This window comes from Mytilus galloprovincialis, chromosome 2, assembly GCF_965363235.1.
Source record: "Mytilus galloprovincialis chromosome 2, xbMytGall1.hap1.1, whole genome shotgun sequence".
Taxonomy (NCBI): domain Eukaryota; kingdom Metazoa; phylum Mollusca; class Bivalvia; order Mytilida; family Mytilidae; genus Mytilus; species Mytilus galloprovincialis.
This window is the reverse complement of record NC_134839.1, coordinates 40,858,085-40,875,888: the sequence shown is the minus strand read 5'-3', so window position 1 is coordinate 40,875,888 and position 17,804 is coordinate 40,858,085. Positions and strand designations below refer to the sequence as shown.

The 17,804-nt window shown below is 31.2% G+C and overlaps 1 protein-coding gene across 5 annotated transcripts in view; it reads left to right on the top strand.

Moving 5' to 3' along the window:
* Positions 1-1,149: 1,149 nt before the first annotated feature.
* LOC143063602 (glycerophosphocholine phosphodiesterase GPCPD1-like) overlaps positions 1,150-17,804 on the top strand; it is a 71,827-nt gene continuing 55,172 nt past the window's right edge. For 3 of the 5 annotated variants that reach the window (XM_076235827.1, XM_076235823.1, XM_076235826.1), the window contains exons 1-7: positions 1,150-1,285; positions 12,232-12,550; positions 13,697-13,860; positions 14,919-14,975; positions 15,461-15,612; positions 16,519-16,596; positions 17,581-17,691. In XM_076235827.1, coding sequence (XP_076091942.1) covers positions 12,354-12,550; positions 13,697-13,860; positions 14,919-14,975; positions 15,461-15,612; positions 16,519-16,596; positions 17,581-17,691 — 759 coding nt within the window. In that variant the 5' untranslated portion in view covers positions 1,150-1,285; positions 12,232-12,353. Of the gene's footprint in view, positions 1,286-2,690; positions 2,709-11,465; positions 11,483-12,231; positions 12,551-13,696; positions 13,861-14,918; positions 14,976-15,460; positions 15,613-16,518; positions 16,597-17,580; positions 17,692-17,804 lie in introns of those variants that run through there. The other 2 variants (XM_076235824.1, XM_076235825.1) reach the window with 2 other exon arrangements.

Genomic DNA, 17,804 nt, shown 5'->3' with positions numbered 1-17,804 from the left:
ACGTAGAACTACTGTGTCTTTGAAAATGTAATGCAAGTAATTATTTACAGGTACAGGAACATCCTAAGATGAGCTACGGATGCACAAAAATTATTAAAGTGTAATTTACATCAACAACACCAAAATAGTAGTGATAAAATATAATTAAATTTAATAATAGTAAATGATGTGGATTCATTTATTTTCGTAGGTAGAATTTTCGTTGATTACTGAAAACTTGTATTTTCGTGGATATTTGATTTGATGGTTTTGTCAATCACTGTATACAAAGCCTATTAAAATTATATTATTTGTGGAAAATTGGAATTCGTGTCTCACCTCTACGCACGAAACCCACGAGAATTTGTATCCAACGAATAATAATGAATCTACAATAGTGTAGAGTCATTTCGAAACTTCAATACCTGTCATACATAACAATGATGCGTTCCTCTATGGAAAATGTTACTGCAAATTGTGTTCATTATTTTGAATATGATTATTGTATTTATGTACGAATAATATAAATATGTCGCTCTAATGTCTTATAGAATCTTGCATTCTTTAACATTAACTTATTTGTTCCCCAATTTGATAAACGGGAAAAAATGCGTCTGCCAAATATTTCTAGCTTCAGTTGTTCAATTGAAATGTTGAATTTTTTCATCCAGGTTTCAGGCATTGTCAGACACAAATCGATCATGTAAATTTAATTAGACTATGAATTAGACTATGAATTAGACTATGAATCTTTAAAATTAGCCTTTTTATACACCTATTGACTGGTTGTGACTGGTTTCCCTGAGATACTAACTATTGCTCGAGGCGAAGCAAAAAAAAAAAAAAAAAAAAAATAGCAAAGTAGCAAAATGCATACATATTTACTTATTTACATTTGGTTCTTATTGCTTTTGCTATTTTCTATTATTTTTTTATTTATTTTTTTTTTTTTTTTTGCCAAAAAAAAAAGAAGTAGAGAATAACAAAATCAATAAAAAGCAAATTTAAATTAGTAAATATATGCATTATAGAGACAGAAGAATTCGGTATTCTCAACGTGCCACTAAATAACTACTTTTGGTATTTTGGATGCATAAGGCCGAAACTTGTCGAGGCCGAAACCTCTTAGTTCTACTTTAGAGTTACCGTTCTTGTTTCTACTATTGGTTCCTCGTTTTCGTTGACAATAAGATCATGATTATTGATGATGTTCATAACATAATCATTGCAAAATTATTTTCTAAATACTACACAAGAGAGAAAGAACAAGATTGTGTCAAATTATAAAAGAATATACAACGAATTGGTAATTTATTTTTTTTCAAATAATTTATTTGAATATTTCTTATAATATGTGACCTGTGCGTATGGCATCAAAGATTTATATTTAAATGTTATAATAGTAAATGATGTGGATTCATTTATTTTCGTAGGTAGCAATTTTTGTGGATTGCTGAAAACTTGTATTTCGTGGATATTTGATTTGATGGTTTTGCTTATCACTGTATACAAATACAAAGCCTATTAAAATTATATTATTTGTGGAAGATTTGAATTCGTGACGTGGTTCACTTCTAGTATCTACGCACGAAACCCATGAAAATTTGTATTCAACGAATGATAATGAATCCACAATAGTGTAGAGTCATTTCGAAACTTCAATACCTGTCATACATAACAATGATGCGTTCCTCTATGGTGGGTCTCATTGGGGTCTATTAAAGCGCGACGCGGGATTGCCGATTTTTTGTAAGCGTGATACGTGAAAGTCAAATTATCATGTCGTGAAAACGGGAAAAGAGGTCTTGCGGGACCCGGGAAATGACAAAAAATGAGAATTGCTTACGTATACTAGTGTAAGCGGGATACGGGAATCTGACAAAACAGTAAGGGGATCCGGGATTGGAATCCCCCAATGAGACCCCCTCTATGGAAAATGGTGCTGCAAATTGTGTTCATTGTTTTGAATATGATTATTGTATAAATGTACCAATAATCTAAATATGTCGCTCTAATGCCTTATAGAATCTTGCATTCTTTAGCAGTAACTTATTTGTTCCCTAATTTGATAAATGGGAAAAAATTGCATCTGCCAAATATTTCTAGCTTCAGTTGTTCAATTGAAATGAATTTTTTCATCCAAGTTTCAGACACAAATCATGTAAATTAAATTTGACTATGAATCTTTCACCTTATTATACACCTATTGACTGGGTGTGAGGGTATTATATAGCAAGTTTGTTTTCCCTGAGATATTAACTATTCCTCTAGGCGAATCAAAAAAAAAAAAAATAGAAAATAGCAAAATGCATATATTTACTAATTTACATTTGCTTTTTATTGCTTTTGCTATTTTCTATTATTTTTTTTATTTTTTTTGCCAAAAAAAAAAAGAAGTAGAAAATAGCAAAATCAATAAAAAATAAATGTAAATTAGTAAATATATGCATTATAGAGACAGAAGAATTCGGTCTTCTCAACCTGCCACTAAATAACTTCTTTCGGTATTTTGGATGCATATTAGGCCGAAACTTGTCGAGGCCAAAACCTCTTAGTTCTTCTTTAGAGTTACCGTTCTTGTTTCTACTACTGGTTCCTCATTCAGACAATAAGATCATGATCATTGATGATGTTCATAACATAATCATAGCAAAATTATTTTCCTAAATACTACACAAGAGAGAAAGAACAAGATTGTGTCAAATTATAAAAGAATATAAAACGAATTGGTAATTTAATTTTTTTCAAACAATTTATTTCTTATAATATGTAACCTGTGCGTATGGCATCAAGGATTTATATTTACTATACAAAATATTATCCTTGGCTGTACTCAGTCACAGGCACTTGTTATCTATCCATGGCTAAATCTACTATCCCTATATATTACAGGGATAGTAGATAATGCCATGGATAGAAAACAAGTGCCTGTGGCATCAGTGTATGGACATGATGGAGGTTACATGATACATGTACAATGTAATATAAAAAATAGTTATTTTGATACATGAAAATGTCAGTCTTTGATGTGTCTTCTTTGATTTTAGAAGTACCTATATGGTTACACTAAGGTTTCGGATAATGGGTAACAGGTCCATTCCCTTCCTAAACAAACACTTTAACAGTATACATAGTATTTACCAGCTGACCCGAAAATCCCGAACTATTGACGTCATGTAACAATTTTTTTTCCATTGTGGCGTCAGTTATTTTGTATTATGATGTCAAAATTTTTCAGGAACATTTGTGATGTCCAGTAATGAAGGACAAATAGCGATAAGGTGTAGAAGTACAACTACGAAGAATCATGACGTCTTGAAAAGCCATTTTTTTATTTTTTGCTTTGACGCCCTACTGTAACACATCCTCCAAAGCAAAAATATTAACTTTCATGACAGCATTTTTATCATGGTTATTAGGTCTTGTTTGCACAATATTTTATTTTATACAGAAAAATTGTAAAAAAATAATCGAAAGACCAACATGACCAAAGAGCTATCGTTCCGCAGCTACCTATTTTAATTCAAATACAGGTTCATTTTCTTTTCACAGGACTTTGAAAACTTAGCAATAATGGTCTATATATATGTTTAAATCAACTATCACAATATATGACAATAGAGCTTCCCTCAAATTTTTATAGACTATTATTTCTAAAATGTATATAAGATTTTAAAGTCTGACAACTGTTATTTTAGGTGAGATATATATTGGAACATTTATATTTTATTCTTTAAAAAATTTCGATGTTTTCTCAATATTTTTTTGTTACATGTACATAAACATATAGATAATTTTTCATTCTGCAGAGTTGGCCCTGGTTGGATTTGGATAATGTTTATGTTAATAATGTACTTTTTATACGACCGCAAAAATTTTAATTTTTTGGTCGTATATTGCTATCACGTTGGCGTCGTCGTCCTGCGTCGTCGTCGTCCGAATACTTTTAGTTTTCGCACTCTAACTTTAGTAAAAGTGAATAGAAATCAATGAAATTTTAACACAAGGTTTATGACCACAAAAGGAAGGTTGGGATTGATTTTGGGAGTTTTGGTCCCAACATTTTAGGAATTAGGGCCATAAAGGGCCCAAATAAGCATTTTCTTGGTTTTCGCACTATAACTTTAGTTTAAGTGAATAGAAATCTATGAAATTTTGACACAAGGTTTATGACCACAAAAGGAAGGTTGGGATTGATTTTGGGAGTTTTGGTTCCAACAGTTTAGGAATTAAGGGCCAAAAAAGGGCCCAAATAAGCATTATTCTTGGTTTTCGCACAATAACTTTAGTATAAGTAAATAGAAATCAATGAAATTTTAACACAAGGTTTATGACCACAAAAGGAAGGTTGGGATTGATTTTTGGAGTTGAGGTCACAACAGTTTATGAATTAGGGGCCAAAAAGGGGCCCAAATAAGCATTATTTTTGGTTTTTGCACCATAACTTTAGTATTAGTAAATAGAAATCTATGAAATTTAAACACAAGGTTTATGACCATAAAAGGAAGGTTGGGTTTGATTTTGGGAGTTTTGGTCCTAACAGTTTAGGAATAAGGGGCCCAAAGGGTCCAAAATTGAACTTTGTGTGATTTCATCAAAAATTGAATAATTGGGGTTCTTTGATATGCCGAATCTAACTATGTATGTAGATTCTTAATTTTTGGTCCCGTTTTCAAATTGGTCTACATTAAGGTCCAAAGGGTCCAAAATTAAACTTAGTTTGATTTTAACAAAAATTGAATCCTTGGGGTTCTTTGATATGCTGAATTTAAAAATGTACTTAGATTTTTATACGACCGCAAATTTTGAAAAAATTTTCGTCGTATATTGCTATCACGTTGGCGTCGTCGTCGTCGTCGTCGTCGTCGTCGTCTGGCGTCCGAATACTTTTAGTTTTCGCACTCTAACTTTAGTAAAAGTGAATAGAAATCAATGAAATTTTAACACAAGGTTTATGACCACAAAAGGAAGGTTGGGATTGATTTTGGGAGTTTTGGTCCCAACATTTTAGGAATTAGGGCCATAAAGGGCCCAAATAAGCATTTTCTTGGTTTTCGCACTATAACTTTAGTTTAAGTGAATAGAAATCTATGAAATTTTGACACAAGGTTTATGACCACAAAAGGAAGGTTGGGATTGATTTTGGGAGTTTTGGTTCCAACAGTTTAGGAATTAAGGGCCAAAAAAGGGCCCAAATAAGCATTATTCTTGGTTTTCGCACAATAACTTTAGTATAAGTAAATAGAAATCAATGAAATTTTAACACAAGGTTTATGACCACAAAAGGAAGGTTGGGATTGATTTTTGGAGTTGAGGTCACAACAGTTTATGAATTAGGGGCCAAAAAGGGGCCCAAATAAGCATTATTTTTGGTTTTTGCACCATAACTTTAGTATTAGTAAATAGAAATCTATGAAATTTAAACACAAGGTTTATGACCATAAAAGGAAGGTTGGGTTTGATTTTGGGAGTTTTGGTCCTAACAGTTTAGGAATAAGGGGCCCAAAGGGTCCAAAATTGAACTTTGTGTGATTTCATCAAAAATTGAATAATTGGGGTTCTTTGATATGCCGAATCTAACTATGTATGTAGATTCTTAATTTTTGGTCCCGTTTTCAAATTGGTCTACATTAAGGTCCAAAGGGTCCAAAATTAAACTTAGTTTGATTTTAACAAAAATTGAATCCTTGGGGTTCTTTGATATGCTGAATTTAAAAATGTACTTAGATTTTTATACGACCGCAAATTTTGAAAAAATTTTCGTCGTATATTGCTATCACGTTGGCGTCGTCGTCGTCGTCGTCGTCGTCGTCGTCTGGCGTCCGAATACTTTTAGTTTTCGCACTCTAACTTTAGTAAAAGTGAATAGAAATCTATGAAATTTTAACACAAGGTTTATGACCATAAAAGGAAGGTTGGTATTGATTTTGGGAGTTTTGGTCCCAACATTTTAGGAATAAGGGGCCAAAAAGGGCCCAAATAAGCATTTTCTTGGTTTTCGCACCATAACTTTAGTTTAAGTTAATAGAAATCTATGAAATTTTGACACAAGGTTTATGACCACAAAAGAAAGATTGGGATTGATTTTGGGAGTTTTGGTTTCAATAGTTTAGGAATAAGGGGCCAATAAAGGGCCCAAATAAGCATTTTTCTTGGTTTTTGCACAATAACCTTAGGTTAAGTAAATGGAAATCTATGAAATTTAAACACAATGTTTATGACCACAAAAGGAAGGTTGGTATTTATTTTGGGAGTTTAGGACCCAACAGATTAGGAATTAGGGGCCAAAAAGGGACCCAAATAAGCATTTTTCTTGGTTTTCGCACTATAATGTTAGTATAAGTAAATACAAATCTATGAAATTTAAACACAAGGCTTATGACCATAAAAGGAAGGTTGGTATTGATTTTGGGAGTTTTGGTCCCAACAGTTTAGGAAAAAGGGGCCCAAAGGGTCCAAAATTAAACTTTGTTTGATTTCATCAAAATTGAATAATTGGGGTTCTTTGATATGCTGAATCTAACTGTATATGTAGATTCTCAACTTTTGGTCCCGTTTTCAAATTGGTCTACATTAAGGTCCAAAGGGTCCAAAATTAAACTTAGTTTGATTTTGACAAAAAATGAATCGGTTGGGTTCTTTGATATGTTGAATCTAAAAATGTACTTAGATTCTTGATTATTGAAGTTTTTTTGGTCCAGTTTTCAAATTGGTCTACATTAAGGTCCAAAGGGTCCAAAATTAAACTTTGTTTGATTTCATCAAAAATTGAATCCTTGGGGTTCTTTGATATGCCAAATCTAACTGTGTATGTAGATTCTTCATTTTTGGTCCTGTTTTCAAATTTCAAATTCTACATTAAAGTCCAAAGGGTCCAAAATTAAACTAAGTTTGATTTTAACAAAAATTGAATTCTTGGGCCTCTTTGATATGCTGAATCTAAACATGTACTTAGATTTTTGATTATGGGCCCAGTTTTCAAGTTGGTCCAAATCAGGATCTAAAATTATTATATTAAGTATTGTGCAATAGCAAGTCTTTTCAATTGCACAGTATTGTGCAATGGCAAGAAATATCTAATTGCACAATTTTGTGAAATAGCAAATTTTTTTTTAATTAGAGTTATCTTTCTTTGTCCAGAATAGTAAGCAAGAAATATCCTATTTGTGCAATAGCAAGAATTTTTTTTAATTGGAGTTATCTTTCTTTGTCCAGAATCAACTTAAATCTTTGTTATATACAATATACAATGTATATACACTTTTTACTACCAACTGATAAATTTAAATCATCTTTACCATTCAGTGATAACAAGCAGTTTTTATACAATATACAATGTATATACACTTTTTACTACCAACTGATAAATTTAAATCATCTTTACCATTCAGTGATAACAAGCAGTTTTTTTACATCTTAATATTTTATGATGTATTTAAATGAGTAGTTATTGTTGCAAACTCCATTAGAAATTTGAATTGATATCAGTTTTGAAAAAGGGAAACGGGGATGTGAAAAAAAGGGGGGGGGGGGTTAAATTTTTCTCATTTCAGATTTCATAAATAAAAAGAAAATTTCTTCAAACATTTTTTTGAGAGGATTAATATTCAACAGCATAGTGATTTGCTCAAAGGCAAAAAAAACCTTTTAAGTTCATTAGACCACATTCATTCTGTGTCAGAAACCTATGCTGTGTCAACTATTTAATTTTAGATTTAAAAAGTTTGAAGAAGAAATCTTTAATTGATTTGTAAAATCTTGGCATTTGTTTTGTGTAAAAAAAAACCATGTAATGTCAAAAATTTGATCACAATCCAAATTCAGAGCTGTATCATGCTTGAATGTTTTGTCCATACTTGCCCCAACTGTTCAGGGTTCGACCTCTGCGGTCGTATAAAGCTGCGCCCTGCGGAGCACCTGGTTAATTATTGGCCTAGTTTTCAAGTTGGTCCAAATGGGGGTCCAAAATTAAACTGTTTGATTTCATCAAAAATTGAATTCTTGGGCTTATTTGATATGCTTTATCTAAATATGTACTTTGATTTTTGATTATGGGCCCAGTTTTCAAGTTGGTCCAAATCAGGATTCCATATCAAGTATTGTGCAATAGCAAGAAATTTTCAATTGCACAGTATTGCACAATAGCAAGAAATATCTAATTGCACAATATTGTGCAATAGCAATTAATTTTCAATTGGAGTTATCTTTCTTTGTATAGAATAGTAGTTGATAATATATGTTGGAAATTTGCCAGACATGACTATGATGTCATTTTCTATTTTTATTTGCCAATAACTTTATGTAAATAACTTCATTGGAAATTTGCCAATATAAAATGTTGCTGATGAAGTTTTTTTTATTGTTTTATACAATAAACAATGTATATTCACTTTTACTACCAAACAATCTTTACCATTCAGTGATAACAAGCAAACAAGCACTTTATTTTACATTTTAATATTTTATGATGTATTTAAAAGAGTAGTTATTGTTGCAAACTCCATTAGAAATTTGAATTGATATCAGTTTTGGAAAAAGGGAAACGGGGATGTGAAAAAAAGGGGGGGGGGTTAAATTTTTCTCATTTCAGATTTCATAAATAAAAAGAAAATTTCTTCAAACATTTTTTTGAGAGGATTAATATTCAACAGCATAGTGAATTGCTCAAAGGCAAAAAAAAAACTTTTAAGTTCATTAGACCACATTCATTCTGTGTCAGAAACCTATGCTGTGTCAACTATTTAATTTTAGATTTAAAAAGTTTGAAGAAGAAATCTTTAATTGATTTGTAAAATCTAGACATTTGTTTTGTGTAAAAAAAAAACCATGTAATGTCAAAAATTTGATCACATTCCAAATTCAGAGCTGTATCACGCTTGAATGTTTTGTCCATACTTGCCCCAACTGTTCAGGGTTCGACCTCTGCGGTCGTATAAAGCTGCGCCCTGCGGAGCACCTGGTTGGTCATGTTTAGATGACATGTACATACATGAACTCTGCTTTGAAATGTTTTGGTATGATCCTGATGAACATATGATGTCATATGATGAAGGTAAATTTAGAAAAACTTTGGAAGGACTAAAGTTATACAGTGCTATTTTCATTGCATACATTTATAAATGCCTTTTTGATATTCTATCAGAATCAAAGATAAATTCAGGATCCATATGACCTATTTGGATAAAGATATATATAACAGGCTATTATTTGAACTTGGAATTATTTTTATTTAGGCCAATTAAAATTAATTGATAGATTTTCATCCCCGCCCGCCCCTCTGAAATCGTCCCGCCCCCAATTTTTTTATTTTATAAAATTTACGATTTCCGGATTTCGTTCATTCCCGTTACCGGTAACCGTTAAAATTTCGTTTCATCCTCAAAGCTTCCTGTTTCAAATTTCGGTTTTGTACCTCAAGTAAATCGAACAAAAATGATTAAGTCGACCTTTCCGCTGCTCTATGATGACAACATCATCTTCCGAGAGTAAAGATTGATAACGAGAATGACGTGAAATATTGGTGTTACGAGAAACACGCTGTTTCCAAGACTGCAAATCGCGGTATGTCACAAATTTCTGTGATTACGGAAAACTGCGGACTTTTTTATTTATGCAATGACTTTGTCTCAGGAAATTTAAACTGTAAATGATACCCAAAGCGCAAGATTCGTGGAAACCATTGATACAGAAAACATGACTGGATTAAAGATATTGAAACACAAGCACAAACTTGTCAGATTTATGACCGTTTATTGAATTTAAAAAGTCGACTAACATATGCATTTTATTTATGCAAGCCCTTTGATTTCACCCATGGCTGTCTTTTTATGTTGACAAACAGCAAATGTCCCAATACACCCAAAAAGAGTCATTAAACAACAACTTTTTTTTATTATAAAGTTCATGTTTTACATGATAATTATATTTTCATCTTGCATATAAAGTACCAACCCTATTATTTTCAACACTCTCTGAGTTTTCATTTTATTCTGTACTCATAATAATTGTGTTGCATACCAATGCATATGCTTCATTTTATGGGAATACAAACCATTGTTTAGAAACCCAAATACATTTGGTGTAGGTAGTCTTAACTGAAGAGAGTATTTCTCACACGTTTTTGTTCTTAAGTTTTTAAAGCCGCAATTAGATATATTCATTTAAGGATTGGAAAAATTATGTTAGATTCCTCATACTTGTGTATATAAAAAAGAAGATGTGGTATGATTGCCAATGAGACAACTACATGTATCCACAAAAGACCAAAATGACACAGACATTATAACTATAAGTCACTGTACGGCCTTAACAATACATGATATAAGCTTATTATTTCACTTGCATATATGAAGAACTCGTCACAAAACATGCAAAAGGGTTTCATATGAAATAAAATTTAAAAAATAAAATCCTCCCACCCGCCCCATTTTTTTCAAAAATTTGGATGAAAATCTACTAATTAATTTTAGTTGGCCTTATAGAATTTGCATAATTTCTTGTGTTTAAAATTTTTATTAAATTACATGTTTATTTGGTATTATAATCTTTTGAGCGGTTAATAACACTTTCCATAAAATATATTTTGGTTAGATAGTGTTGTGCACAGCACAGTACATTCTATTGAAAATATACTATTTTCTTTGTAATACATTGTAGAAAGTGTTGTGCGTAGCACAGAACATTTCAGTACAGAATAAACATGGAATTTATTGAAAATTTCAATAAGGCCAAGAAATCAAGCAAATTCCATAATTAAAAATAATTTCAAGTTCAAATAATAGCCTGTTATATGTACATGTGCAAATTATAAAATATAAAAACTGATTAAATTTGGCTGTTTTGAATATTTTAAAACATCAATAGACATCTGAGAGACAGAATAAATTACCTGAATTTTATTAAAATAGGCCTAGGCCTAGAATAAACGATAATCTTTAGCATTTGTTGAACTGGACACATTATCAATTAAGTTAATAATCAGGACAATTTTCATATTTGAAAAAGAATATATTAACTAAAGTTACAAATTGAAAATGAACATCACACCTTTATACACAGTTTATTTTTATCTTAAAATTACAATCAGTCATGTCAGTACTCTCCATTTTGGGACATTAAAATATAAAGTATTCCATCTCTTCAATTTTAACAAATTACACCAGGATTACATGTAACCTTGATAAATTAGTTATAAGTGTTATTACAAGTTACATAATCCAATAATCCAGCATTAGTTCATTGTATACACAATAATTATGGGAACTCCAAATGTCCAACATGAATTTCTTAATATTTTACCTATAAACATGATAACATTCAGAATATAAGATTAGCCAGAATAAACCGGTTTATTTCTTCAATGCCTACATGCATGACATATACATGTACATTATGCATTGTTAAGGAAAATCAGGTTTACAAACATGCTAGGTTTTATGGAATAGTGTATGTCTAAATAAAATTCAGTGTTTTTAAAAAGAAACCAGTAATTTGACTTTTGCAGGTAAGTGGAGTCGTCTAACTCTCCCAAATATTAAGATAATATCATGGGATTACTATTTTTCTCATAATGCATAATGTATTTTTTTCAAGTAATAACTCTGAAGGATGCAATGGGGTGTCCTACTATACAGCGTAGGACAACTCGTACACTTCTGTTTCAAATTTGACAATGTTTTGTTATTTGTGTTAACTGTTGAAATTAGTTGTTATGTTAAAATAGATAATTATCAACCTTGAGCGATGTATTATTGTTGACCATTCAAGATTCTTTTTTGCGAATGTTTGATTGTGATATTACTACGCAGGCCTCAAGGGATTACAAATAGAAAATAAATTCTTAATATGTTAGTTTTTGTGTCTTTCAATACACAAACAATATACAGAATTAATTGCAGGATAAAGACAATAACTGTTTAGTGTCTTTAAATATCAGCTGTATTTGTACTCAGCTCGAAACAGGTGTAGTAGCTCGCTAAAAGCTCGCATACACCTTGTTTCCTAGCCTCGTACAAATACAGCTGATATTTAAAGACACTAAACAGTTATTGTCTATGTGTATGATGTAGCTATATATTGTAAAACCCATTATTTATACTACATTGTAAGAATTAAAAGTAAAAATTTAAACATGGACATGTAGTCACAACATTAAGAAAGGTGTAAGTGTTTTATCCTGTTACATGAATATCATTTACATTGTAATTACTTAATTATGTTAATTATGTCCTGTTTTTTTCTTTTCTTTTTTAGATACATTTACAATATGCAATTGTTTCTGTTCTGGTATGGATTTAGATAACAGACGCTTATTTTAGGAAAGATTCATAAACCTACCTGCTTTTATTTGAAATCAACTACCTTACAAAGTCAACATGCAGATGTCTGTAACTTTTGAGGTGACATTTTGTATGCGAGCTGACACACATCCAGGAGAAACAGTATGTATCATAGGAGATTGTGACATGCTAGGAAATTGGAATCCACACCGGGCTGTAAAACTAACTAGAGTTTCAAGTCCTAGACCTTCCAGGAAAGCTGATAGCAACGATAAAAGTAACACAAATGGAATGTAAATATATGAGAGGAGATTTAGCTGTAAAAATGTACATGTTCATGCAATGTATGGCTGGAAATATTCTAGTTTTTAGTGTATTTCCACTATATTGTATGTAGATTTACATAAATGTATTACAATTTCTTTCTTATGCACTGATTCACTTCCTGTTGAGGCATTTCCACTGGCTGTATTGATAAGTGAGCAAAATCGTCCATGATATCATAAAGTGTGAAAGAATTCAAACAAGAAAACTGAAGGCCTGATTTAATATGTATACATATTTATTCACTTCCTGTTTAAAAGCCGTTTCCAGTCTCAATGTGGATATGTGAGCAAAATAATTTCTGATATATCATGAACATGATGAAGTGTTAAAAAATTTAAACAAGAAAACCAACAGGACCAAAGGCCTGATTTGATATGTATATATCATAATAATTACATTAGATGTATGTTTCATTTTAATACGTTATTCTGATTGGCTACACTGCAATCTCACGTTATTCCTTAAACAATTGCAGTACACATTCATTCATGATGAAACGAGGTCCAACAATAAAGTGCATAGGTAAATTAAATAAAAACTGGATAAAAATCATGTTTTCATGATCCTAAATAAAAAAAATGTAATTACAAGTATTGAATGTTTCTTTTTGTAACTTCATCATGTTCATAGGGTTGTAAAAGCGTTGACCGTACCCACATTTTTAGAATGAAGCGCTTCCACGCTTTATACAAAAGGTACTTCGGTCAACGCTTTTACACCCCAATACAGTTACAAAAAGAAGCATTCAATTCTTAAATAACCTTGTTTGAAATTTAGACAAACAATGTTAGATCTCCAAATTTGCACCAGCAAATGTTTGTCCTTCTCTCAGCTGGATTTCAATCTCTGCTTCTGTGACTCTGTCATGCTTGTGGCAGAGATCTACACTAATAGGCGATCATAAATTGACTGCTGCATAAATACATGTACCATGCATATTCATAACTTTTATCATGTTTATCTAGGCCCCTAGGGTAGCATATACATGATATATAAATACATGTAAGCCCTAAGCAGTAAATTTTGCTGGTTTCTGGCTTTTATTTGAAAACTTTTGCCATCTGACGTTTATTTTATTTTATAAATATGCATTTTTATGTGTACAATTGCAGGAATATATGGAAAAGAAAAATTAGATTGACAAATGGGATGCATGATTATAAATACCGTTACTTTATTGCAAGAATTGTTGAATCTGATAGTGAGGACTGTGAAACAACAGTAGATGTCAGTAAATGGGAAACTAATATAAGACAAAGAGTTTTCTCTCCAAGAGGTGCATACTATATAGTATATGTTTATGCTGTGTTGTGTAATAATGTACATGTCCTTATATTACCATGTCTATTTAAAAACATTTTAAATGTTCAGGGGAAGAAATGAAATTTTTATCATCTTAAGGTGGTACCTAACACTACAGGGAGATAACTCTGTAAAATCAGCAGAACGTTTTAATGACGTTGTGTTCTTAAGGGAATATTAAGCTTCTCAATGATCAAAATGAGTGTTTGTCAAACTGCTATATAACCAGTGTATTTTTTCTAATTAAACGGTTGGTTCAATTTTTTTTATTTTTTTTTATATTTTTGTCAAAGGGTCAAAGTAAATACTTTGTCAAAATTTTAAGAAAATTAAACGAGCCAAATTAATTTTAGTTCAGGTGTTAGGTACCACCTTAAGCATTTTCTGGATGAACCTTTATCAGAAACACATGTACAGAAAGCAATATTTTGAAAGCCAAGGATGTAAAAATAGTAGAAGAGGGGAAAGGTGTAAGACCAAAAGGGACATGAAAATAAGTTTGTAACAGTAAAAATATATTTGACCACTCAACTAATTAAAAGTAAAAAAGAAAAGTAAATATCTGGTTTTTGTCACCTACCATTATAAAATATGGATGGTTGATCAGGATTTTATTCTAATTTTGCATATGAACGAAACTGAAAAAAAAACATGTTTTCTCATGTGTGATCCCATTTTACACTTTTGCACAACATAATTTTTGCAAGTGTGTGGATAGGCTAACAATATTATGAGTTTTGACAGGTTCTATATTTGATATGCATGGATCTTATCTCAAATTTGAGTAAATAATAAATTGTCCTGTCAATGGCAAATAATGTTTTAGTTTTTGCACCCTCAAAGATTTCTACTATGTACACTTTGTAATATTCATTTGGTATCTGCATGTCAATCATATGACTACAGACTCAGGGACTGACCACACTTAATAATGTTATAAAATGTCTTCCTATTTATGTCTCTGATAAATTTTATTACTATTGTACATTTTAGTTGACACAAAATGCTGACTTTGATTTCTTTATATTTCAGCATATATGGATGAACCTGCAAAGTATGAAAATACAATTGATACCTTTGGAGAATACGGTATTTATAATTGAAATATTATAAAAAACATGTGTAGCTTTAAGGGACAACGTAAATCAATCATATGTGTTAAGAAAAGTCTTTCCTTCTTTTGCATCTCTGTCCAACAATTTTGTTCTGATCTGCAACTTGAAAACTTTGTTTAAGAAAGCTAAACTGACTGACACATTTTCGGTAACATTATTCATCATCATAGGCCTCATTTAGAGTCAGTACCTGATGCTTGACCATTCTAAGCTACTAATGTGTATCAAGGAAATAAAATATATTCAATTAGGTTATATACAATGTATAGAACAACATACATATTTCATAGAAAATTGGGAAATGAACAAATAAAAAAAGAAACCCCTGGTAAAATTGGAATCTGTCAAAGAGACAACAACTCAACCAAAGAGAAGAAAACTGCCGATAGTTCATTTTAGTTGCATTAGAAGGCAACTATTGTCTCCGTGTGTTTTATCTTATTTTATTTTTACTTGTAGGACAGAACAAGTATGTGACAAATGGCTGGCTGATTGACAAGACAGAAATACACATACGACTTCACAGCAACCCAATATATATGTGGAAAGCTCGTCACAGAACACAGACCTACAGTATCAAATGTACTCCTTTAGATCATCGATTTAGAGATGTATGTTAAACTAAAATGAAAAGTGTTGTGATGTTTATATTTTATATTTTGTCTCTACAAAAGGGGTAGGTCCGGTAAGGGCAGATTTTGGCCTCAAATTTCAGGTTCATCTAACGAAAGATTTTGGACATTTTTTAAACACCTAAGTGTCTATTTCAATTGATTCAATTAGTTTATGTAAAAGATTTTAACTGATTTAGTCATTAAAAACGCTCCGATTCAAGCTTAAATATGAAAAATCTATCAAATATGCCAAAAAACGTTACTTTTCAGATGTTTTTTTGTAAAAATTGAAAGTGGCCACACCCATGTTCATCCTATACCTTTATATATGTTATGTAATATCATCAAATACAACTTACATTTCAATATTATGAATGAACACGAATGCGGTCACTTTCATTTAAGACAGAAACCGTCTAAAATTTAGCTAAAATGCTAAAATTGTGAAGATTTCAGTAATTTAGCATGACTTAATGATGCTAGTACCTGATATATGTGCATTGTATTGTCAAAAACAGCCCATATTTATGTAGCAGAAGCATTCTACTTACCAGTAAATAGCTATAAGATTACATTTTCACAATTTTGTAAAACTACTATATTTTGGGGCCAAAAAGGGGTCTTACTGAACCTACTCCTTTATATGATTTTTGCAAAGTTTCATAACCATGATTACCAGAATACATTTTTCCAGTAAAGTTGTGTACACTTTTAATGATTCTGATGACCAGGAGTCAGTTTCACAAAAAAAGTTGACTAAGATTGATCGAAAGTAATGGAAAATTCAGTATACTTCATGTACTTACGATCAAATTTAGTCATAAGCTTTTTTGTGAAATCGACTCCAGGCATTCAGGAATTGAAATATAAAGATGATCTATAGGGTGCCAATTTTATTTGTAGACAATAGATGAAGATGAAGAAGATGATTACCAGCCACACACTATGCCTCCACAGACTTTTACTAAAGTGTTGGTTTCTGTAAGTATGCAGGCATATGAGTTCACTATATTTCAGGGATTTATTAATCATATGTTTACAGTATTTACCATTATGTACAAAAACCCACTCAAATACATTTATTTTCTATAAAAAAAGCTACATCAATGTACATACTAAAGCAGCTTTTATTTGTGTGCTTACAAGAAACAAGCCGCCTTTATGTATACAAAAAAACAGGCTACTAATAAACAAGCTACATTGATTATCATACAAAAACAGGCTACATTCATTTGCGTACAAAAACAGGCTACATTCATATGCATACAAAAACAGGCTACATTCATGTGCATACAAAAGCAAGCTACATTGGCATGCATACAAAAACATGCTCCCAGGTGTCAAATCATCTTCAGAAGTTACATCTCATTACAGCACATCACCTAATTGGATTGATCATGCTCTTCCTTCCTTGAATTCATGTTTAGGGAGAGTGTGACCTTAATGATAAATAATATGTATACTAACAAAATTCTAAATATATACCTGAAGATACCCTGGTATTAAGGTACTAATATACAACGATCTTTACTGACATAGATAAGTAAGTAAGTAAAAAAATCAGTGAACAGCATTTGGCAAAATTGTTGATATATAAAAAAAAAATTACACAGCAGAGTGATACAAACATGTTTTTGGATTTTTATGATTAAAATAGGATATTTTTAGACTTAAAGGTGCACATCCTGCTAGCTGTCGCTTGAGCATGAATATCTAATGCAAGATGACTTAATTGCTTTCCTAATGAAAGAAATAAACAAGCTATTCAAGTATAGTATATATTATTTTTTTTATCATAGATATAGGAAGATGAGGTGTGAGTGCCAATGAGACAACTCTCCATCCAAATAACAATTTATAAAAGTAATCCATTATAGGTCAATGTACTGCCATCAACACGGAGCCTTGGCTCACACCGAACAATACTCATACTAATTTTGGGTTTTTTCGATGTTTATTTTTTAGACTTTGAAAAATGAAAAGGAAAAACCTCGTGCACAAGAGTCTCATGGAGAAATATACTGTCACAGTGACTTCATGATATTTTCAGCCAGAACAATAGACCCAGAATACTTGGTATGTTATATCTTGGGTTAGAACAAGGTTTATTAATAATTCATATTTAAAATAATTAAGGAACATTATACAACATTAGTTATACTTGTTAAGAAAATTAAAGAACTTTTGAA